The 20981-nt window shown below is 38.3% G+C and overlaps 1 protein-coding gene across 4 annotated transcripts in view; it reads left to right on the top strand.

Annotated features, from left to right (window-relative positions):
- LOC114655440 (protein TANC1-like) overlaps positions 1 to 20981 on the top strand; it is a 569281-nt gene that overhangs the window by 530108 nt on the left and 18192 nt on the right. For all 4 annotated transcript variants that reach the window (XM_051930575.1, XM_028806429.2, XM_051930574.1 and 1 more), the window contains 2 exons: positions 9327 to 9460; positions 20814 to 20937. In XM_051930575.1, the coding sequence (XP_051786535.1) occupies positions 9327 to 9460; positions 20814 to 20937 (258 nt within the window). The remainder of the gene's footprint in view (positions 1 to 9326; positions 9461 to 20813; positions 20938 to 20981) is intronic.

Genomic DNA, 20981 nt, shown 5'->3' with positions numbered 1-20981 from the left:
AGGTTTTATTTTTGCACAAATTATTGGATTTCATTTACCAAAACAGAAAATGACAAATTCTGTTCCACTTTTATAGAATTATGTGCATTAAAAAATAATTATACTAACCAAACTTACCTTGCATGTAGAGGATACACACACTAGGTCCAATTTAGCATCATCAGTTCACATAACATGGACAGTGGGAGGAAACCCGAGCGCCTGGAAGAAACCCATAGAAACACAGAGAAAACCCAGGACTCCTTACTGCAACTCAGCAGTGCCACCACTGTCCTGCTCCTCTTATCTCTTTAGCAAATATTACATGCAGGAGGTTATAATTACTACATAGGTGTAGAAAGTAAAATGTATATAACATGAACCATCTTAACATCTCTCAAAACTATTCAAGTGTTATATAGTTTGTTTGTCTTGGAGGAAACAACAAAACTTAAATTCTATTATTTAGTCTTTTACTTAATCTGTCATGCAATAATACGGGTCTTTGCCACTCTGGCTCCAGTTACGGTTATTATAAATTAAATTTAGACGGTTCATTTCTTCTCTTGGTTTAATGGAATTGTGTGTTTTTTGAAAAACTTGACAGCACATTATGGGCTCAGCCCCCAATTTGTGTGACTCTAACAAGTCAATTAAATTGCCAGTGTTCACGATTTAGAGATCTAAAAAAATGACATCATACATACCTTTTAGCATTTTGACTGTTTACTGAGGAAAAACACTATTTAATAATAATAATAATGCATTTTAGGAGTATTGTGTGATCGAACAATCAAGGCATTGGTTAAAGTGAAGTATTTTGAGACAGTGATAAGACCAGAAATAATGTATAGAGCTGAGACATGGGCAATAATGCAAGTGCAGGAGAAGAAGGTGTATGTGGCAGAAATGAAAATGTTGAGATGAATGTGTGAACTTACAAAAAAAATGACAGAATAAGAAATGAGACAATCAGATGTATACAACAAAAGTGGAAGAGATATCTAAGAAAGTATAGGAAAGTATATTGAATGGTATGGGCATCGTGAGAAGAAGCAATAAATATGTGGGCAAAACAGTGATGGGAATGGAAGTAAAGGAGAAGAGAAAACGATGGAAGCCAAAATGGAGATGGATGAATAAAGTTAATGAAGAACTGAAGGAATATGGCTTGACTGGAGAAGAGGTGCAAGGCCAAGCTGTATGGAGAAAGTTGATCAGGCACAGCAACACAATGTAGAAGTGGGAAAAGTAGAAAAAGAAGACTTAGAAAGTTCCTTTCTCATGCTCAAAGCACTTGACAAGTATTCAAGCAGGTATGAAAGGAATAATAGCACAGAAAATTAGTAACATGGGATATGAACATAAATGTCAAATATTAATCACCAAATACAGTAATAGTTTGATTAATGAAACACAAGGTCATGAATTTAAATAAGTAACCATAAGCAGGAGTAAGAAATATAAAACACAAAATATTAGAAGAGAACCAAGAGCCAGTAACATCATTTGTATGTGGTTGCATGCAGGAATATCAACATAGTTATCGAACAGCCTACAAGAGTGGCCGTGTAGGAAAGAGAGCATAACTGAGTTTATAGTTCAGCCAGATGAGATCATTTAAAAAGGCATACAGAAATGCATGTGGACACCCAGAAGAGATATGTCTTGTTATACCACATAGTGTGCAGGTTTATGGTCATCAGGCTTTTCAGTTCACTGACTAGTTATGATAACCTCAACAGTTTCAAGAGGAGACTAATTACATATACATATTTCTCATTCATTGTGAAGTAAGTGTGTGTATGTGATGCTAAATTGCTGCATATATTAAGATATGCTGTGGTGGACATTTGGAAATTTAAAGATTAAATGTTAAATGAGAAAGACAGCTCAGGGTATGCTGTTCAAGTGGTAGCACATATGCTGAGCCATGGCTTCATGTTTTGGAGTCTGTAACACGCAATTAATTGCTATAACTTCCTTATGTAGAATTCTACATGAAAGCTTGCTTACTTGCTTACTTTTGACATCCATATCCCTTGAATCCAGCACACCCATCTCACGCTGAATTTGAAAAGGCTTATAATTATATAGAATGTTCAACCATTATCTTTAAGAATCTATATCCACCATGCGGCAAAAGAAATCAGTAGTAGCAGTAGTTTTATCACATGTATAGATTAGAGGGACATTCTTACCTGCGTGGCCCACCAGCATGCAACACTTAAGTACTCTTCAAAGCCATGGTACAAAAAAGAATGAAGCATACATGACACGCTAACATTGAAGACTTTCACCTAAAAAATTATTCAGCAGAAGTGTGTCAAGAAATGCTACTGGGGCTCCACCTTTACTGGAAGTCACTGGGATTGCTCTTTTTAGCCAAGTCAGACGTTTTCTTCTTTTTGTAGTACTTGTGTTTATTTGAGGGGTTTCTTCTTGGTGTTTTTATTGTTATTTGTTATAGTGTTTCAAGCTTTTAAAGGTGCATAAGCAGAAGATTGCAGGGTGTAAAGTAGAAAAAGAGATTCCTATCAGCAAGATGTCATCCTTCACAGAGATCACCCTTTTTCCTCTACAGAACAGAAAGATTGACAGCTGTTCCACCACTTCCATTGTCCGCACACCTGGACCTGCCCCTTCCTGTCTGGAATCCATATAACCAGCAGTTTGGCCATTTTCAATTAGTTCATTGTTGGACTTGTGTTTGAAAAGACATTGCTTTTGTCTTCGCAAAAAGACCAACTTATTTCAATTTCCATTACATTATACAAGGCCATGGATGGGCCCCAAACCATTTTCTGTGTTGCTTCTTTTTTTATGATATATATAAACACATATATTTTAGTGTCTAAAAGGAAAAAAACATTAAGTACAAGAGAATTATGTAAACCACACACAGAATATTATCATATTTTACTGATGACACTCTCCAGGCAGAAAGCTGTATGTGGCCCATTTAGTTAATGCTTTTAGTGTTACAAATATAGAGACCCTTTGAACAAACAATGTTGGCAGAAATAAGAACATGCTAATAACATGAATTTCAGCAAAAGCTGTACCAAATAATGTGTGCATTTAGAATAGCTGATGTTTTTGATGTAGTTGATCTAGACCTGTAAAACAGTTTCCCATCATCGTGTTTATTAGGTTGGTGAGCCTCTATTTAGTTCCAGTATGTATATCTAACATTTTTTTATATCATTAACCTTCATGTCTATCATTACCAAAAAATATTGCCACCATGTCTTATTAAAACATACAAGCTACTTTGTTTTACAGAGAATCGACAGAACAAAGGTGCTTTTCAGCTAGGGAGAATATTGCATTTATTCTTCTCTGAAGTTGCCGCAATTTATCTTTACGAGCAGTGTGCATTATGCTTAGTTTATCTTTAATGTCTGTCATACCTTTTTTTACATTTATTGAAAGTCAGGAGATTATAAAATGAAACTAATATTAAATAAAACAATAGGTAGCATGAATGTATAGATCCTGTAATTAATTTAGCCAGCAGAGGCTTCACAACAATCAGCTGGTCATTATAGTGGTATGCAATTAGTAGAAGTAATTCCTATCTCGCATTCATTGCTCCTTATGACAGCACCTCGATTAAAATACTGCCATTTTAGAAAGGAATAATAATAATAATAATTCATTACATTTATATAGCGCTTTTCTCAGTACTCAAAGCGCTATCCACACAGGGAGGAACCGGGAAGCGAACCCACAATCTTCCACAGTATGTAAATGATTTGTTAACACTTTGAGATGTTATTTATAGAAATATGCAACTGTATTTTGTTTTTTGCAGGGGATTTAGGATAGTATTACAGACTATTTAAAATGTAGCTATTGGCTGAGGGTCTATAAAAATACAGTTAAGAGTATATGAGGAAAAGGAAAAGTGAAATTTGACTGAAACTAAGCGACTGTCATCAATCATCACACAGCAACAGAGCTACAATGAACACTCTCCCAAGTCTTTGTGTCAGTTTGTTAGACCCACAGTTGGTTGTCTGCCTTCTCATTTGTATTTTCTTATACTGTATATGGTGTTCTTTGCCTTCCATGCTACCTGAACTTTTATACAGAGCTGTGATGAGCAGTTTTTCCACCTTGAGCATCTTAGGAAAAATACATTCTGTCTGTCTGTCTATCTATTTATCTTCTTGCTGTTAGTTTTTCTTTCCTAACATCAAGTGAACATCAGTTCTGTAGCACAATGCACACATTGTCATTGAGAGGTCAGAGGAGGATGACCAGACCAGGCTCATCCAAATTAATAGATACTTCACTGGTATATTCACATAACAGAAGGGCATCTCAAACCTTGAATTGGATGGATTTCACAAACAGGAGACCACACTAAGTTAGGTGAGAATAGCAGGCCAATGCTACAATAGTCATGTGATCTCCAAAACTAGTCTACTTAAGATTAGAAAAATGTTGCCTGGTGCATCAAAGGTTTAATTTCTGCTGTAACATGAAGATGGAAGGGTCAGAGTTTGGCATAAATAGCATGACTCGTTCCTGCCTTGTGTCAAGAGTAGAGGCTGTAGGTGGTAGTATATTGGTGTGGGAAATGTTTTGTTAGCATACATTAGACCTCTTAATATCAGTTTTGTGTCATTTTGTGTGCCATGTGAGTCCTTTATGGCCACTGTCTTTATCAAAGTGATGATTATCACCCCACAAAGCATAAACATGACACTGGTATCAGTTACTCCAGCAGCATACACAGTCCCCAGACCTCAGTGTAATAGAGCACCTTTTGGAAATGGGAAGTTTGCAGCACGAGTGTGTGAAGGAGAAATGTGCAGGGACTGGGTGATGCTGTCAAGTCAAGATGGACCATTTCCAGAAGGAAAAAGGGACTTCTCAAAAGCATCTAAAAATAGTCTTTCTCCTTGAATCCTTTTGATTTATTTCTGCAGCACCTAGCAGTAGTGTTCACTATGAAATTAAGTTTCTATGTGGCACTCCCAGGTATCAAAAATAAAAAAGAGTAATGAAATCAGGCCGTGTTTGCATTCTAAATTCATTGTAATTTGGCACACCCTGCTTGGTTTATATGGATAAGAATATATTTTTTTTTAATAGTTATGAAATAATTTTAGGATAAAGCTGACCAAATTAGCAAGATACAAATTTAATTTTCAACAGCTCAGGTAAGTTCAAGCTTTTTACACTGGGAATGGAGACAAATCAGAAGCTTCTTCTGGATGGAATACAAGACATGTATAACAAAGTGTCAGTCTCACACAGACACACACCATGTCACTTCACAAACTTGCATCACCTTATCAACAAGTCTTTGGACTGTTCAAGCATATCTCAGTCCCAGGTGGAAACACACAAAAACATGGGCAGAAAATGGAAACGCCTTACAGAAAGCACAAAAGCTAGGGATCAAGCTGTCATGAGGCAGTATTTCTAACTAACTCCAGTGCTTCTGCTGAACAGTTCTAAATATATTTCTGCCCAAAGGCCGTGAAGTTAAATTAGTATCTTTATGATTTTATTTTCTAATTTAAACTTGTAGCAGACTGAAAAACTTATAATGCTTAATAACAACAGTTCTCTGTAATTGTTATTATTTTTTTTTTTACTCTTTTCTAGTATTAATGTTTTTCACTCAGTTGCCCCTTGCTATCATTTGTGTTCACCTCATCTATAAACCCCTTACTTTAGTGATTATTGAGCACTGTAACATAATAGAATGCAAAACAGTCTTTAATATATTCACAGTATCTAAAAGAGAAAAAAAATGTTTTTCTCTAAATATAAATTCAGTTATGACAATGACACTTTGTATTACTGATCTGAGACACGATAAATGGAAAATGATCCAGCAGTCCCACAAGCGATCAAAAACAGGCCCTATTATCATATCTGTCTTTAAACAGTTGCTTCCTCTTCAGCTTGTTTGCCAAATAAAAAGGTGGCAAATATTTTTAGCTTTCTTTCAGCTTAATCAGCCCCCTTCTCATATTTTCCACATAACATCATCCCCATTATTAGCTACTCACTGAAATTCTTTCCCTGCTTCAGTCCTTAGACAAAAGAAGGGTGGGCACAGAGTTCCTCTGGGCGTGACAGCGGTCTCAGCCTGTTCTGAAATGCATGGCTGAAGTTCTTGATCATATCATGTTTGATATCACTAGGTTTCTAAACATTCTGTAATTTACATCACTTACTGTAGTTCAGAGGAGCAAATTCATTTTATGAAGTCCTACATGAGAGGTTGGGCATCAAACTAAAAGAAGTGGGAGTTCTGGGTGGTGTTTATAGATGGATGCAGAATTTGCTCAAAAGCAGGAAAGCAGAGGATTTTGGTGCAAGGAACCTTATCAGAACAGGGGGATGTGAACAGTGGGGTCACTGATATTTTTAATATATGATATATAAATTATCTGGATAGGAATATAAATATTAAGCCAGTGAAGTGTATACTTACAAAACTAATAGGAACAGCAGATAACTTAGAATCCAGTGAATCATTACAGAGGGTCTTGAACAGCATACAGGCATAAATGTAAAGTATTACACGTGGGTAAGATTTGAATACACAATAAGTGTTCTGAAACTTAAAAGTACCACTTATGAAGGACATAGGAGTCACAGTGGACTCATCATTATCTCAATCCAGACAGTGTACAGAAACGATCAAGAAGTCTAACAGAATGTTAGATATCACAATGTGTAGAGAGCAAGTCAATGGAAGTTATGCTTAAGCTTTAAAAAACACCAGTTAGGCTTCACTTGGAGTACTGTGTGTAATTTGTGCTCTCCAGGCTTCAAAAAAAGACAAGGAAGCTCTAGAATGTTTACAAATAAGAGTAACTAGGCTGATTGTGGGTTGGAAAATGGATGGACAGGCTGATTGCAGGGCTGAGAGTTATGAGCTGTGAGAAGAAACTAAAGGAGTTGAACCTTTCCCATTTACGCAGAGTTTAAGAGGTAACATAACTTAAGTGTATAAACTTATAAACGGAGTTAGTACAGTGGATTCAGGCTGTTACTTTAAAATGAGTTCAGCAAGAACACAGGGATATGGTTGGAAACTTACCAAAAGCAGATTTTACACAAATGTTAATAATATTTTTCTTCACAAAGAGAACTGTAGACAGATGGAATAAATTAACAAATAGTGTGATAGACAGTCGGACTTCAGTGATCTTCAAATCTTGATGTTGTTTTGGAGAAGTTACATGAATAAGATTGCTAAGCTTTCTGGAACTTTAATGGCCTGTTCTTGGGATTTTTCCATGTTCAAAAACAAAAATTTATAATATTATGTTGGAGACTAAAGCAGCTATTCCATACAGATGATTTCTATACTGTACTAACTGAGCTGCTATTAACTGAATATGTTTTCTTACTAGAGTAGCAGCAGAGTTCAAGTTCAAAGTTTATTGTCATGTGCACAGTAATGAAACATGTTTCCCAGTACAATGAAATTCTTTCTTTGCTGTCCACACCAAATTCTAAAACCAATGTATAAAGATAAACATAAATAATAAGTAGCAGATAGATAATAAGTAACAGAGGCAGCATAAAGTATAAAAACAGAATAGAAGTATAAAGTGTAATTGTGCAGGTAGGTGTGTGATGGACAAGTCCAATACAGTTGTGTGAGGTAGATAGAATGAGGTGCACTATGGTTATAAACTCCAGTCAGTTATTTAGGAGTCTAATGGCCTTGGGAAAGAAAGAGTTCTTTAGCCTGGAAGTCCTGCATCTCATACTTCTATACCTCCTGCCTCAGGGTAGAAGTGTGACAGTTTGTGTTGGGGGTGGGTGGGGTCCCTGAGGATCAAGGCAGTTCTCCTTCGGACTCTGCAGTTGTAGATGCTCTGCAGAAGAGGGTAGTGGGGTCCTGGTGATCTTCTCAGCAGTCTTCACCAATCTCTGCAGGTGTTTGCAGTGCATAGCAGTAGTGTTGCCGTACCACACGGTGATGCAGCTGGTCAAAATGCTCTCCACAATGCACATGTAAAAGTTGCTGAGGATCTTAGTCGACATACCAAACTTCCTCAGCCTCCTCAAAAAATACAGCCGCTGCTGGGCCCTCTTGACCAGCTGTGTGGTGTTAAGTGTCCAAATGAGGTCCTCACTGATGTAGACCCCCAGGTATTTAATGCTGCTCACCCTCTCCACCTCAAGCCCTCGTATGAACAGTGGCGGGTGAGGTCTCCTCTCCTTCCTCATGTCCACTATCATCTCCTTCGTCTTGTCTGTGTTGAGGGTGAGGTTGTTGTCTTCACACCATGACACCAGACTGTCCACCTCCCTCCTGTAGGCTGCCTCATCCCCACCAGTGATCCATCCTATCACTGCGGAGCTTGGCATGCCCCTTCTTAGCCAATAATTGCCTACACTGCAGTATAAAATCAAATTTAAAACCAACTTGATGTGTAAGAGTATGCACCAATGTCCCCCACAATGTACTGTTGTTCTGTCCAGGATTGAGTCCCATCTTGCCCATCCTGCTGCCAAACACTTTTTCAGTATGATTTAGTTACAGAATATAAGTCAAGAGTGATTTAGATTTATTTACAAATACAGTATAATTCAGCACCATGTGACACCACCCCTATTGTCAAGGAGAATCTTTTTTTTTGTTCAATTTACATTTTTTACTAAGTCCGTTTTTTTGGTTTTTTTTATGAAAAGGCTAATAAAGTGGAGTGTCATAATGGTAATTACTGCTGTCTAAGAGATCCAGTATTCATCGTTCAAGTTCCATGTTACATGCATTTTCTGTTGATTTTGCTCATTCTCTCCATGTCTGTGTGGCCTTTTCTTTAGATAGTCCAGTTTTCCTCTCAGACCCCTCAAAAACATGTTAAGATGTCTGGTGACTGTGTGAATGCACCCTGCCATGGCCTGTTTCTTGTATTGGCACCTGATGCTCTGTCACCTTGTGTTGCTGAATTGGATCAGGCAGGTTTAAGAATTTGTTATTGTAAATGAAAGTGACCTTTTAGTTCTGTGTCTACTGTATAATCAGTGTCATCCCTGTCAAAAAGAAACAGATGTATTAAATATTGTGTATTTTCGTTGTTATGTATATGGATGTAACAATAACAGAAATTCCTAACAACTATGGTATCTGGCAATGAAGTTCAAGTAAATATACCTTTGTGTAGTAAAGACTGTTTGGGTAGAAATTGCAAAGAGCGCCAGCTTACCTCCTTTCTTGCCACCAGCTTTCATCAACCCCAGGTACTAAACATAGTTTGAACAGCAGGCATTTGTGCAGAGGACTCAGAAAGCATTTACCTGTGTTTTTAGATCACCATTCAATAACTTTCTTCATTCATTTGCTCTTTTTGCAGCTCTGACAGCAGCTGCTGGACGAGGAAAACTAGAAGTTTGTAAATTTTTATTGGACGAAGGAGCCAACGTGCACCAAGCAAACCGCCGTGCTGTTACTCCTATCTTCTGTGCTGTGCGGCAGGGTCACTGGCAGGTGAGGTTTAACTTGTCTCAATGAAGCTCTCTTAGATGTGTGTTATGAATGTTCATAAAGAAATGAGTATTGGACTCCAGTCAATGTAGGGGTCTTTAGACAAATGGAAGGATGCTGCCCACATGGTATATGTAGATTTACTGTATGCTGGCCAAACTACCATGCTCTATCAGCGCTGATGTGAAAATACTGAACTTTTCTGACCACATCACCAGGAGGAGCAAGGATTATAAATGTTACATGACTATGACTTAGAGGGATACACAGCTATTTCACAAAAAGCATTACAAATTGTTATTTAACATAACATTTTTAAATTTGCTTAATCTAATGTTTTCATGGTATATATTTGAATTTGCAATGAGAAAAAAGTTTTTTTTTATGAGGCGTAATTATATAACATGTTTCTTTAAATAAGCCAACGTTGTGCTATAACAAGGCAGTACAGCCTAGTGGCTAAGGCGCTCTCAGTGAAACTAGGTGTCCCGGTGGATTTTTCGTGTTCTCATTATAGACTGAATGTTGTCAAGCTGTTTCTGAGTCAAAGATGGCAGTGTTAGGCAGACTGTTCAGCTTGTTCTAGTATGTGTTTGGCTGAGTGCCCTATGTGGGACTAGTGTGTCATTTAAAGGTAGTTCTTGCTATAATAATTAATAATAAACTACATTCATATTATTTTCTAACCTACTCAAAGCTCTGTAAATAGACAGTGGGGAGCCACTTCAGCCACCATACATGTGTATAACAGCCACCTGGATAATGCGACGGAAGACTTTCTTGTGTCAGTATGCTCTCCACACATTATTTATTAGGTGGTGAAGGGGTAAAAGACATAGTTAACCAATAGGGGGCAAGGGATGAGATGTGGGCCACAATGACCATACAATTTTAGCCAGGATATTGGAAAGCATCTTACATCTTTTAAGGCCATAGAAAGTCAGGATCTCAGTTTTATGTATCGTACGAAGGATGGCACAGATTTTACTGCCTAGTGTCCCCGTGACTACACTGGGGTATTGGGACCTATGCACAGACCCAGGATAAGATCCCCCTGCTGACCTCACCAGCAACTCTTTCAGCAGGTTTTCCTATACGGTCTCCAATCCAAGTAGTGGCTGGGCGCAAACATGCTTGTCTTCTGGTAGATTATCTGTTCTGAAGTGCAGGTGTTATGGCTGCTGACTTTCACCATATCACGGTCAGCATTGGCTTTCATTACCCACAGCCCACAGTAAGGGAAATCATGTTCAGAAAACAGATGATTAGAAAGATTTCCGAAAGGAGACAGTGTCACAGAGTAGTAGATAAGCATTGTGGCCTATTCACTGACCCGTTGGACCTTTAATTTATTTCCTTAACTAAGTGACTGTATCTTTCTGGCCTTCAGTTGTGGAAAAAGAGGAATATTATATGGCTCTGTATTTCTATAGCCCTTTGAAGTAATATGAAGTTTATTTGCTAGTGCAATAATCAACCAGTCTATGGAAACCGGTTTTGATAGAAGTAGACCTTTTGATTACCCATAATTGAATTATACATTTTTAGCACATTAAAGAAATACTACACCCAAAAGTGCTATTTTTTGATATGTTAGATCCAGTACATATCCCATGTAGTTTGTAGTGATGGCTGAAAACAGATAACAATGTTTCTAATATAATAGGGACTATGGTGACCAAACAACATAAAAAATGCCATTGGGAGAAAAAAATAAATAAATCGCGTTACTTGTGTCGCATAATCCACATATCATGTCATCCAGTTTTTTGCGTCCCAAACTTTATTGTTAAATAAAACTTCTTCGGAAAACTCTCTCATGAATGGAAAGGGAACACACAATGACATGAATAAGCATTTGAATTGTAGACCGGCCTCGTGTCATTTCATTTATATACATGGTGGTAAGCCACAGCTGCATTATTTAGCAATAGTCTCTGAATCTGCACGAGTTAACTGACCTTCTGCTTGCTGACACATCTCAGATATGGACATTTCTGAAGGCGGATTCACTCCACAGTGTTTTCACTCGCTTTTTTTAACTTATAATTTTTTGTTTTTCATGCACGCATTTTGTTGATTTCAACTGATAGCCAATGAATCAGCGGTTACTGGGTAGGACTCCTGACCAATGAATGAGGTTGGGAGGTGGGCCCTCAATTCAAAGGCTTGGGCACAAATATTTCATTCATAAGAAGGTTTATTTATTTGACTGCATAGAAAATCAGGCTTCTGGTTGAGACAGGTGTGCAGTTTGTAACACTTTGCTATCTAGACATACTAAATAAAGAAATTATTATCCTTTATTTTGTATTTATAGAAACCTTGTAAAGTGTTTTAACGTCTCTTTCTTTCTTTCTTTCTTTCTTTCTTTCTTTCTTTCTTTCTTTCTTTCTTTCTTTCTTTCTTTCTTTCTTTCTTTCCACAGGGAAAATTTGGCTTTTTATAAAAGCTCTTTAAATAAATTAAAACATCAATGGAATGGTGAATAATTACACTGTAAACTGTATATTCATAAAAAAAAATTAAAAGACAGCCTCTGGCATAATCTGTAGAAGTTCATTTATTGATAGAATGGTCCTGCATCTAAAAAGAGAACATTTAAAGAAGCTGTAGGCAGAGTACTGTCAGATCTTGCAGGAGATGTAATTTTTTAGAAACTGCTGCTGTAGTGTGTAGCTTTATTCTTAAAGTTCCTTTTGTGCAACATTTGCGATTCTTTATTTTTGTCAATATTTATTTTTTATGATACAACTTCACTTTACTGTTGTGCACCACAGGAGGCTTATAAATAATTAAAGCATCAGTATTAATGTCAGTTAAGAAATCCAAGATAACATCTTACCGGGGCAAAGAGCACCAGAGTACATAGCAGCTCTGGCCCATAGAGTGGGTCATGAGTGTGGAGCAGCCCACTCCTGCACTCCATAGTAGGGTGACACGGGGGCACAATAGGAGATGCTGCTGCTGCCACATAGATCCCGCATCCAGGGTTTGAATTCTGCACCTGACATTTGTTTGTGTGTAGTTTGTCTGTTTTCCCTGTACAGTGTACCCTGTACGTAATTCGTTCCAAAACTCTGGTCACAACACGATTTGGTCGTGACCCAAAGTAATTTCCCCCATAGGATTGTGTGTAAATACAATTAATCCATTCCAGAAGATTTTTATGCACAAAAATAGTTAATTATACCATACAATGCACAGTGTAAAAGTAAACTAAATGTAAAAACATTGAATAACACTGAGAAAACCTTGAGCAGAGAAAACTAACATTGCAAGAATTCACGCTATAGTCTTACGAACCGCTCGCTGTAAACACTTTTTTTTTAATGAGTTTTAAGCACAGGGAAAAAAATGAACATTTGAAAAATCCGTAATTTATACAAAAACTAACCATAAACAACCAAGAAAACTGACCTTGCATGAGTCGAGTTCTGGCATGAAGGAAGTGAGGAGGAACTGGGTGGAGAGGAGATTACAATTTTGAGGTAAAGTCTGTGATGATGCGGGTTCGCTGCATGCTCCCATCTCGCTTCTGGGAGCCCTTAAACCCGTCACCGTCGGTAATGTTACCCATGAGCACGACAGAGAGGCACTACAGTGGAGCATGGGGATGGTGCAAAAAGTGCCAAGTGCTTTTATTAAAATTAACAAAACAACAATCAAAAACAAAGTCCAAATTAAATAAACTGCAGTGCTTTCAGAATCCTTCAATAAATAAATAATCCCATAAAAACAGAAGTGAAGTGGAGGTTAAAATCCAATAGAAAAAAGTCTTCATTAAATACAACGAGGTTAAAACAATGCTCGAAGCAGTCTCTTTAAAAACAAGCCCAGTGCATTCTTTAACTGGTGACCCCCGCTGCCTTCTATCTGCCTTACGCGGCCAGCCTGTTCCGATAAGAGGCACTAGCTGTTCGGAAATATGTTCTTTTTGCAATTGCCGCATTTCAAGTAACCGAAAAATATATAGATATGATATAAAAGGCGATATCCCTTCCATAGTGATATGTCGGTAAAAATCACATAAGAGAAAATAACTTTGCTTTCTTTAATGACGATTTACGTGGCATAACAGATGAGGAAGCCATGACAAGCTTTATCAGGGTGGGATCTTGATCTATACAGTCTGCCATCTTTCGTCACTGCACTGAAAGGATTTTCAGAACAGATGACATCATCCGTCCTTCGGCTTCGAATTGTCAAAGTCCCTCTGCGTGTTGCGGTCCAGATTTAATTCTGCAGATCCAGATCGTCTGGATGACTTTGATTTATGCAGGGACGATTCCAGTTCGGCGCGAAGACGATTCTTCATGTCGTCAGTTCGCACACTTCTCAATGGTCCGGGATTTTTCGGGTGATTTTCTATGTAATAAACTTAATAAGTTATAGTGTAATGAAAATTGCATAATTAGATCTGGACCACCCTATACTGTACAAGGAGAGACTGAACACGTGCGTAAATCACCGGCACGTATGAACCGGAAGGGAAACGAAATAGAGCACAAAGAGTTCACAGCGACAATACAGGGAGAGACTGAACACGTGCGTAAATCATCGGCGCATACGAACCAGAAGGGAAACTGGCTTGTTCGTCACCTGAGTGTGTGGTCGTGAACAGATGCAAAAGTTTGGCTAACTTTTTGGTCGTAACCCAATTTGTACGTGTTCATAGACGTTCGTGACCCGAGGTTCCACTGTATCTGTGAGAGTTTTTCTCTTCAAGTTCACTTCCTGGAGACATGCATATTAGAATGATTTGTTATTGTAAATTGACCCATGTGTGAGAGAGAGTGAGTCCTGCAATGAACTGACACCCTGACCAGGGTTAGTTCCTGTCTTGTACCCAAAGCTACCAAGATAAGGTCCTGTGACCCTGAAGTGAATTAAAAGGTTATAAAAATTTTATGTTACTTATCATGTATTATTAAAGATAATTTGCTTTAAAGAATCTTGGATAAAATAAACAAGCAAGCACTGTTATTGATGTCATTTTGTAAGAAACAAGAAAATGATTGGATTCCATTTAATAAGATGCAACAAGATAAACATGAAGAATAGGCAGATTGGCGCAGGTTTGAGAATGTTGTTACTTCTGAGTTTATGGGATGAATTAATGTGATGTCACTTCCTGCTCTTGCATTGATCCACACATAGTCTTTCCACCATCACTCCATTAATCATTATTTTCAAATGTACAGGTTGACATCCTGAGGTGAGGTGCACATTTCTTAACAGTTCTGCATGTAGTTTATTAAGTATGAGAATCTGATACAACATATTCTTATGACAACATCCTACTGCTGTCCACCATACAGCCATGACTACTCATCTTGGGAGCTTCCTGCCGTATACCTGATGATGCCAGGAAGAGCTCAGACTCCCATAACAAAGGGACTGCATTAAATATGTTCAGAAAATGGGCTTGATTTCACTGTTATACTGTATGCTGCAGCAACCCAGGCAATGTTTAACTAGCAGAAGATGGCACTCAGGCATGTGTTTGCAGATTTAGAAGTTGTGGCAGTCGTCATCAATGAAATTGTCAAGAATAAAACATTCCTGCCACTTGTGACTCTTTGTCCTTGTCCAGGTTAAACTCTGTATTGTTTTATCACTTAACACCACACTTCAGCTCACAAACGTCAGGGTTATCTTATCTTTATGTTACTTTTTTAGCAGTTTTCTGTTGCAGACTTCAGTTACATAATCTTAGCAAGTCAGTGTCAGTCCCTGCGCATTCCTGTGACCTCAAGCTGTGTAGTGTGAACAATCAGGTGACTCGGTCAGATCGGCCTACAGCTCGCTAGGTATGATTTGTTTTAGCTCATAGGGATGGGCTCTGTGTGCATGAGAGCTGACAGTCAGTGAGCTCTCAGCTGGAAGTACAATGCGTAAAATGCAGCGATGAGGAATAAGGAACACAGGTGTTTGAGGCTTGACAAACAGACGTCTGATGGTTTGACTGATGTCACATGTTTTAAGTACCACGGCAGAATTGAAAAATGGGGTTGGAATTTCACCTGAACTCTTAAGTACCTGTGAGCCCTTTGCACAGCACTGTCAGGCATTACATTATTGGAAGTCGGTTAAAAGGCCAAGGTCGTGTTACCTTGGAAATGTGAAACTGTTCTGGAAAATTATCATGCAAGCGTGTAATTTTACATACCCAGCCAATTATATTCACATGAATTGATAAACTTGGGTGACAAGATCAGCAACTGCAGTTGTCAAGTTTGATATCTGCTCCAGCTAGAGGTTTTGTAATATGACATTGGCTTTAAGTAACCATGTTCTTTTAGCAGCATGTCACTAACTGTGGGAATGATCTTAGCATTAGTTTTAACACTCAAAGACTGTCAAGTGTGTAAAATGAACCACAACTGCTTTACCTTTAATGGATTTTAAATGCCCTGCAGAGGTGGTGGCAGTTAGCTGATTAATGGCACTAGACCTCTAGTCATTTTCTACTTTAGACTAAATACAAATTGGTAATTTCCATTTTATCGTTGGTGACTTGCAAAACAGAACACTAAATGTCTGTCCTTATGAGATTGTACTGTATAGGATTAAAACAACAGCAATTAGAAATAGTAAAGTTGTCTGGCAAGTCATTATGTGTGTCACATTCACTTGAAGTCATAACACACCGTAGGCAAGGTTATTCTTGTTACATGACGTTTAATAAGAGGTTGGAGTACAGAGTTGTGAAATCAATGACAACTAAAATAATAAAGGTGAAGGAGCGGTACAAAACAGCAGCAGACTTTTATTAAACAAAATGTCATGAGACACACATAAAACGAAAAAAAAAACACTGCCCTCCAGATGGCTATGCAGGGACATAAGCGGCAGCTGCCGCACGTGTGACAGAACAGTTCTTTTAGATCTTAATTACAGTAAATGGAAATCACACAGCCGGCTCCATTTATCCTCTAAATCATTCTGCGTTCATTTAAAAAATTGTCATGGGAAACATCTGCGAGGCCCTCCTAACAGCACTGGCCACCACCCCTTACAGGAACGTCCAATTTCTACATTCAGCACCTTGCCTTATTTCATTTTAATGCTTTTATTTACATCAGATAAGCAGTGAATTTCTCCATCTGTGCTGCTTTTACCAGTACTGCAGAGACCTGGAGCCTGTCCCAGCAACAACAAGTGCAAGGCAGACACCAACCCAGGGTGGAGTGCCAGTCTGCCTTGGGGATTTAGTGATGCTAACCAGTGGTCTCAAAATCTGGTCCTGGAGGGCCGCAGTGGCTGCAGGTTTTCATTCTAACCCTTTTCTTAATTGGTGACCAGTTTTTCCTGCTAATTAATTCCTTTTCCTTTCATTTTAATTTGTTCCCCTAAACTTCTTCATTGTTCCTCTGAATTGCTTCATTTCTTTCCTTAAATGGCACCCAAACAGAAATGAAATGTGAAGTGAGGGAGCCAACAGAAGACCAACTTAGTCAGGGCCTTAAACTCCAACCAATTTCACTCCAGCCAGTTGCTTAATAAGGAGCCAATTTTTTTGTTAATTAAACCCGTTCTTTAATTCCATGGCTTGTTGCTGCTCTCATTGTGCAGTGGCATACGTTTCCAAAATTAAGAGCACTATTAAAATGTTTTATGGACCTGAGCAGATCAGCATTCCTGAGACCTTCATCTTTCTTTATTTTCAGATATTGGATGATCGACAGTTTGCTGGTCATGTTTTGGCTCATTTTATATCTCATTATTGTTTGACTGCTAATTAAGGAAAAAGAAACAATTGCAGGGTCTGAGTCTTCAAGAACAAGTCAATTAAAATTAATTCAGAAGTTAATTAGCAGCAAAAACAGGTCACTAATTAAGGAAAGGGTTAGAATGAAAACCTGCAGCTACTGTGGCCCTCCAGAACCGGAGTTTGAGACCCCTGTGCTAGGCAAGCCAACAGCTTGTGTTTGAACTGTGATGGGAGAACACGAAGAGAACCCTCACTAACAAATGAAGGCAGAAGGCAGGCACCCTGCTGGGAAATGAACCAGGATGGACGTTGTGTGAGGAGACTATGCTAGTGTGCCTCCGTGTAAGAGCATTACTTCTGTAATACATAAATAATTGTATATGCATAATAGTATACTGTGTAATAATTATATATAGAATAATATTGATAATAATAGGGTGGCATAGCGGTACAGTAGCTACTCCTGAGTGAGTCACAAGTTTGAATTATACACCAGACCTTTGGCCATTCTGACCATTCAAATGCTTCCCGTGTCCATGTGGTTTTGGTAAATTGACGATTCCAGTTGTGATGGATTTGCTCCATGTGCAGGGCCGGTTTCTGCCTTACGCCTGACCTTCCTGGGTAGACTCTGGCCTTACCGCAGTTATGTGTACACCATATATAATATATTTCTGTACATTTCTTATATAATAATCAGTGGTGTCTGTGCATTCAGGGAAAGTAGGCACTGTCCCCCACTTCCCAGCAAATGATGCTGTTGTACAAAAATGAAATAAACAGTAGGTTTACCTCCGTAATTTAACATATTTTTGAAATGTTAATGGAACACTGTGTTATCGTGATAATTCCCACTAAATTTTCTTCAAGGATAAGTGTACTAATCAGGTTCATTAGGTCTACTGTCTCACCTTAAGATGAACACACACATACAGTAAATATCCACGCACACACAGACCCTACCCACAACAGTGCCCTGTGAGTGACGCACACAGCTGGTTAGTCTCTAGCACTTTAAATCACACAAATGCCTTATGAATAACACAAACACAACTTGTCACTCTCTTAGCACTTCAAGAGACTTACTTACTATCAGCAAGAACAACATACAACGTTTAAAATATATCTCAGAGCTAAATATTACTTCGGTCTCTAGGAATACATTTAAACATCCAAAGGCTCAACATCCTTGGCTATAGGCCATTTATCAAGGAAGAATGCCTTCCATTACCTTCTGTTCCCTACTATTGGGAGGAGCGCTCACCTTCAGCCTTAATAAACACTGCAGTTCAGAGCAAATGGCAAACCTCTGACTGCTCCGGGTGCGCTTAATAAAAATGACCTTATTACCTCAATCACTCTAAGTATGAAGACAAAGTATAGAAAGTTGAAAGCAGTGTGACATTTATTATATGAATAATAATACCAGATAGAAATAAGGAATAACAGAAAATAAGATTGTTTGTAAAGTCTGGATTTAGTCTTTAGTAAAAGCTTACGTCAGAGATGAATGTTGCAGGCAGCTTGTGATCTAGCACTCGAAGCTGTTCATGAAATGCTTTGCTGTTGATCAGATGAAAAAGGCCGTCCGTTGATGGTGCCCTCTTCTGACGTCAGTGTTTCCTGTTCAGACTAAGCTTTGTCCTCTTCTGACGAGGCACATTTATTATAAAATTCTGTGTGTGGGTTTTGCAACACGTGTTTGTTAGATATTCCAATTGGCTGGCTGTCAATATGATGGATGAATTTGCTCAAACTCTTGAATCTGTTTGTTTCCCAAGCAATACAGTTTTTGCTGTTTTAAGAATCTCCTGCCTCAAGCTGTAAACTGGTTTGGCCATTTCTAGTCTCTCGGCATCTCCTCCTGTTCACAGGTTGTAAACTAATCAGATACAGCGTTATTGTTATGTCTTCCTTTCCCAAGCTGTAAACCAGTTTAGTGCTGGTGCCCTGATAAAATCATCAATACAGCTTGAGGCATCTCTTAAATCCTGCTAGGATTAAACAAATGGTACTGTGGCTGATATTGGGACAATTCAGGAAAACAGATTGCCTTAATGTTAAACCGCCCATGCAAGTGTCCTGTGTTTAAGTTCATCTGTTGTTTTGTCTTGAGCAAAATATCATGAACGTATAGACCAAAATTTGCAGATTTTGCACACCACAACAAACACTCACTTTAGTCATCAAACTTTCATGCTGTTCTTAATGCAGGTTTGTATGTACTGTACAAAATTATTTACTTTTGGTATAGGTGAAACAAGTTGCTTGGGCAGGTCCATCAGCCCTGCAGTGTCCTTGGCATACCTTTGTTCTGGTGTGAGCTTGTGTAGCCTGAGCGTTTCTGATTTCCACCTGGTGGATTGAAGGCTGGAGCGCTTTTAAGCGACTCATTGATTCATTATTTTGTAATATAATTTAAGGATAGTGTGAACTTGTACATTTTGCTATCTTGAAGTACTCATCATCATTTTTATGAATCATGTCAGTTATTTCATATACAGTGCAGTTTATCAATTTGCCAGTTTGGATAGATAGATAGATAGATAGATAGATAGATAGATAGATAGATAGATAGATAGATAGATAGATAGATAGATAGATAGATAGATAGATAGATACTTTATTTAGGAGAAATCATTACACTTTATTAATTTTTCTTTGCATGTCTGCTTTTAGTATTGAGTATTTGATGTTAATGTTGAGATATCTTTTGATACTGCCCTTGGTGCTTGTACAGTATGTTGATATTTCTTCATTTTGTGTCATCTGTTACATCATTTGACTGACATTTCTGTGCTGATAGACTAATACACTGTGAAATGGAGTGAGTGTCTTTCCTTCACTTCCCAACATGACACCCTCCAACACCATTGCTGCCACTCTAGTCTTCCAGGACTCCTTCCATGCAACTCCAGTGATCATTTTTTGCTACGTCTACTGCCTGCATGTTCACACTGCTCTCTCAAGGTCAGATTAACGCTGTTATGATCTGCTAAGTTATTAACAAAAATCAAAGGCTGAGGCTTTGACTCCAGAACTTGGCCACAGCCCTCTGAAACAGGTCTGTTAACAAAATGAGTTTAATCCCAAACTCTAGAAGCAGGTTTCACAGCCTGCACAGGCCCAAGAAAAACAGGTGAAGGCTTTTAAATTTGATAACAGAGAGAAGAAAACTGGGAAAAAAATCCCTCAGGCCCACAGTTGCTAAACAAATTTTCTTTAGTATTTTAAGGCTTATTACAAGAATTTAAAACATGAGCAACGGGAAACCGGCAGGAGCAAGAATTAAAAAAAAAACAAAAACCAAAAAGGTACGGCTTGTCACAATACGAGTCACAGAGCTGCTGTACAGACAACTTACATGTCATCTGAGTTTTTACTGCATGATCTTGTATTCTTTTAATGTTTTATTGGTCTGTTGTTGATATTGAACTGCTGCTACTGGTCTGTGAGAAATGTGCAAGTACAAATTTGACTGAACTTGAAAATTCACAGGCCTGAAAATTACAAATGTGAGGTTAGAATGCATAGAGCCACTTGGGGCAGGTCAGGGTAAAAGTGCGACGAGTGTCCACCCTAATGGAGGATTTTCTGTACGGCTGGCTAATATCGCCCCTCTCTATCGATGTCTTACAGATTGCTGAGCTCCTCTTACCAACTTTGGCTGAAGTGAACATAAGTGACAAGCAGGGGAGGACATTGCTAATGGTTGCTGCATGTGAGGGGCACCTGAGCACAGTGGAATTTCTGATTTCAAAAGGTAAGTCTAATTTAAAGCAAAAAATATTTTTTTGCCAATAATAC

Source organism: Erpetoichthys calabaricus, chromosome 8 (assembly GCF_900747795.2).
Source record: "Erpetoichthys calabaricus chromosome 8, fErpCal1.3, whole genome shotgun sequence".
NCBI classification, from domain to species: Eukaryota; Metazoa; Chordata; class Cladistia; order Polypteriformes; family Polypteridae; genus Erpetoichthys; species Erpetoichthys calabaricus.
The sequence above is the reverse complement of the archived record's forward strand: the minus strand, read 5'-3'. Positions and strand labels throughout refer to the sequence as shown.